The sequence below is a fragment of the Notothenia coriiceps genome, unplaced genomic scaffold (genome assembly GCF_000735185.1).
Source record: "Notothenia coriiceps isolate Sejong01 unplaced genomic scaffold, NC01 NC01_scaffold00020918, whole genome shotgun sequence".
In the NCBI taxonomy this organism is placed as follows: domain Eukaryota; kingdom Metazoa; phylum Chordata; class Actinopteri; order Perciformes; family Nototheniidae; genus Notothenia; species Notothenia coriiceps.
This window is the reverse complement of record NW_011353619.1, coordinates 60,241-63,218: the sequence shown is the minus strand read 5'-3', so window position 1 is coordinate 63,218 and position 2,978 is coordinate 60,241. Positions and strand designations below refer to the sequence as shown.

Genomic DNA, 2,978 nt, shown 5'->3' with positions numbered 1-2,978 from the left:
ATATCGATGGTAACACGTTATATGATTGTGTAAAAAATTACTTTATTAGGCGGTTAAAGCTCCTCTAAACCGTGCGTATTTTAGTTGACCGTTGTTGGCCGTGGTTAAACAAAGAAGACTGGTGACTGATTGATTATTCCTGCTTTATTTGCAGTTTAGCGCAAGATAACAATACATGTATTGCATTAAACGATTTCCCCCCCACAGTCTACCACTTTACACCCAAGGCCGGGAGTAGTTGGGGATGCTGACAAAAAGGAGAGCTTTTTCACTCAAAGGCTTCTTGTGTGGAGAAGCCCTCTTATATTAAGTGAGTGGATTTTAGTCCCGTTTCACAAGTGACTTTAGCCTCTTTATTAGTGAGGTGTTCGGATTGGGGAAAAATATTCTCCGGATTAAATTCTCTTAGAAGGAACGGAGTGAAGTGCGCTGGAGATTTATTCCCAGAGTCAAGCTCCATTCTGTGGCACAATAGCGTTTAGCTCCTCGCCCTTCATTGTGATTGCTAGCGATGTTTTTTCAGAGATGATCAAATCAAATATAGGACACTTGTATAAAGCAAAACCTCTTTTCAGACACACAGCATTTTATTTTAAAATCCTCGTAAAAAATGTGGGATATTTAGCCAACACCGCGCAGCTGTTATTTACATAATGTGATCTGACACGGCAGTCATAACGTTTTTGCCAAAACTCACTCCCTCGTTTTTTTTTCAAAATGTGTAAATATATAGAGGCTGATCTTCAGCTTTATGCTCCCGAAAGCTCTAGGTTGCAAACATATGCCACAAGATATTTACAGTAAATAAAACAAAAGGAAAAAATAGCTGCAAAGTTGCCAGTGTTTATTCATGGCCATAAATATTTTTTTCGGTTCATAAAAGAAGCAAGAAATTAAAATTTCTATAATTATAAAGTGGTTCGTACGTGCTGATAATAACACGAAGGGACAAAAGAAAATAAAAAGAGGAAAACATCTCTACAACCAACACACAACATACTTTACAAAATAATTTCACAATAAGAGCATTGACATTCTTAATAAAATCTATAAGGGAGAGGTTCGGACCCAGTTCTCTTAACGAAAACACGTAAACACGGCGCACACATGAGCCCCGAATAAAAATGGTAGTATATATATGAGTCAAGCTGCAAAAATGAAAAGTCTTTTGTTTTTTGTGTTTTATTTTTTTTTCTTTGCTTTGTGGTGAAACTCCCTATCGTGCCTCCAAGCCAAGTCTCTATAATTTCTCTCACCAAGTCCACTGTTGCGTTTGCACCAAGTGATGTGCTGGGAACTGCGCCGCAGCGCTGTACTGCGCGTTATACTGCATGTGTTGGAGTGACTGGGCACTATAAGCCGAGAAGGGGATCCCGGCCTGAAAAGTGGCCGCCAAGTCCTGAGCTTTAAGAGTGTGACAAGGCTTTCCATCCCTGACTAAGACGGGCACGGCCACCCGCCTGGGAGAAGGGAGATGGGTCACTTCCATACCTTTCTCGGCCCGGGCTCTCTTCATCTTATACCGATGGTTCTGGAACCAGATCTTCACCTGGGTCGGGGTGAGGCGGATGAGGCTGGCCAGGTGTTCCCTCTCCGGGGCGGACAGGTACCTCTGCTGCCGGAAGCGGCGCTCCAGCTCGTAGGTTTGCGCCTTGGAAAACAACACCCTCCTTTTCCGCTTCTTGCCGGAGTCGCTGCCGCCGCTGCTGGAAGTTTCCTTGTCGTTGTCCGGCGATTCGTCGTCCGCGGACGGCTCCGGGGACTTGGCCGAGTCCTGAGAGCTGGCGGAGAGACCGTGCACTGCGGCAAGAAACGGGAGAAACACTGTCAAAATGTTATGATGCAAAGTTCCCAGGGACATTCATCATAAGCACAATCCATAAAATCCCCAATCAAAAACTTTGGATGCATTAATTAAGACTGCTGCTGCGTAAAAACAAAAATAACCTGTTAATGAACTATCAAAACAGCCTTACACACATTTGTAAACTACAGAGAGGGCTTGATTATTAAACTTGAGGCATTTTGGTGCATTTTAAATCTATGGAAGAGAAACAAATATTCTCAAGCCCAAATCTCCACAAGCAGAGCGAGTCAGTGAAGCATTAAAAGGTGCATTGTCTGCCTGTAAATCCCCACAGAATGCAGTCTTATATTTCACACCGTGCTTAAACTCTGAATAACTTAAAGCACCCTTGTTTTTGTTTTTTATCCACGGTGATTTATCGATCAAAATCTTAGGATGCAAAGTGCGTTCTGCCTAAACACTGCATGCATTTGTTGAGCTGTAAACGCCTCAAGACGAGCGCAGCAGTGCTCGGTGCATAAAGATGAATGCTGCAAGCCACCCAAGGGCATCTTTAGGGTGGAATAGGAGGCTGCATGCCATCAATTATGGCTTAATTTAACCGCATAGCATGGACATATATGACATAAATCATTATCAACAAGATCAGGAAGGATTCTTTGACTCTACTTACATGAATATTGAATACTGTCCGTAGTAGCAAGCCATCGTGTGTAAGGATTCTCACTACTGTCATAAAAGGGGTTCTTTAAAGGCAGATTTTGAACGTTTTCTAGAGGACTTTGCACCAAAACTCCAGTGGTTTTTGTCGTAGACGTGGTCTCCGATCCCTCCGTGTCATCCTCCGGTCCGGTGATAGATCCTTCTTCGTCATTTGTGTCAGGAAGGTCCAAAATGTCCTTTACAGAAAAGCCCGTCTTTGTGTTGGTCAACGACATATTCTGGTGGGGGGGAAATATGCAGGGGAAAGTTGCTGCACCAGCTTTTCGGACAATCCGCTGTTTTGAAAGAAGAAAAAAACACACAAGCAGAGGCGATGTTTCAGGAGAAATTGGACGAGTAAGAGTCGCTCTACGCTGAAGTACAGTGAAAGCAGCCACTGTGGATAACCATTGCCTGAGCAGGGAGCAGAGGATTCAGTGTCTGTAAGTCCAGGAAGAATGCCAAAGTG

General features: G+C 43.5%; 1 protein-coding gene across 4 annotated transcripts in view; it reads right to left on the bottom strand.

The window, feature by feature from the left end:
* Nucleotides 1-565: 565 nt before the first annotated feature.
* Nucleotides 566-2,978, bottom strand: part of nkx2.2a (NK2 homeobox 2a) — a 7,520-nt gene continuing 5,107 nt past the window's right edge. For 3 of the 4 annotated variants that reach the window (XM_010779875.1, XM_010779872.1, XM_010779874.1), the window contains exons 2-3: nucleotides 2,481-2,805; nucleotides 566-1,824 (exon numbers count right to left, since the gene is read on the bottom strand). In XM_010779875.1, coding sequence (XP_010778177.1) covers nucleotides 1,253-1,824; nucleotides 2,481-2,745 — 837 coding nt within the window. In that variant the 5' untranslated portion in view covers nucleotides 2,746-2,805 and the 3' untranslated portion in view covers nucleotides 566-1,252. The remainder of the gene's footprint in view (nucleotides 1,825-2,480; nucleotides 2,806-2,978) is intronic. The other variant, XM_010779873.1, reaches the window with a different exon arrangement.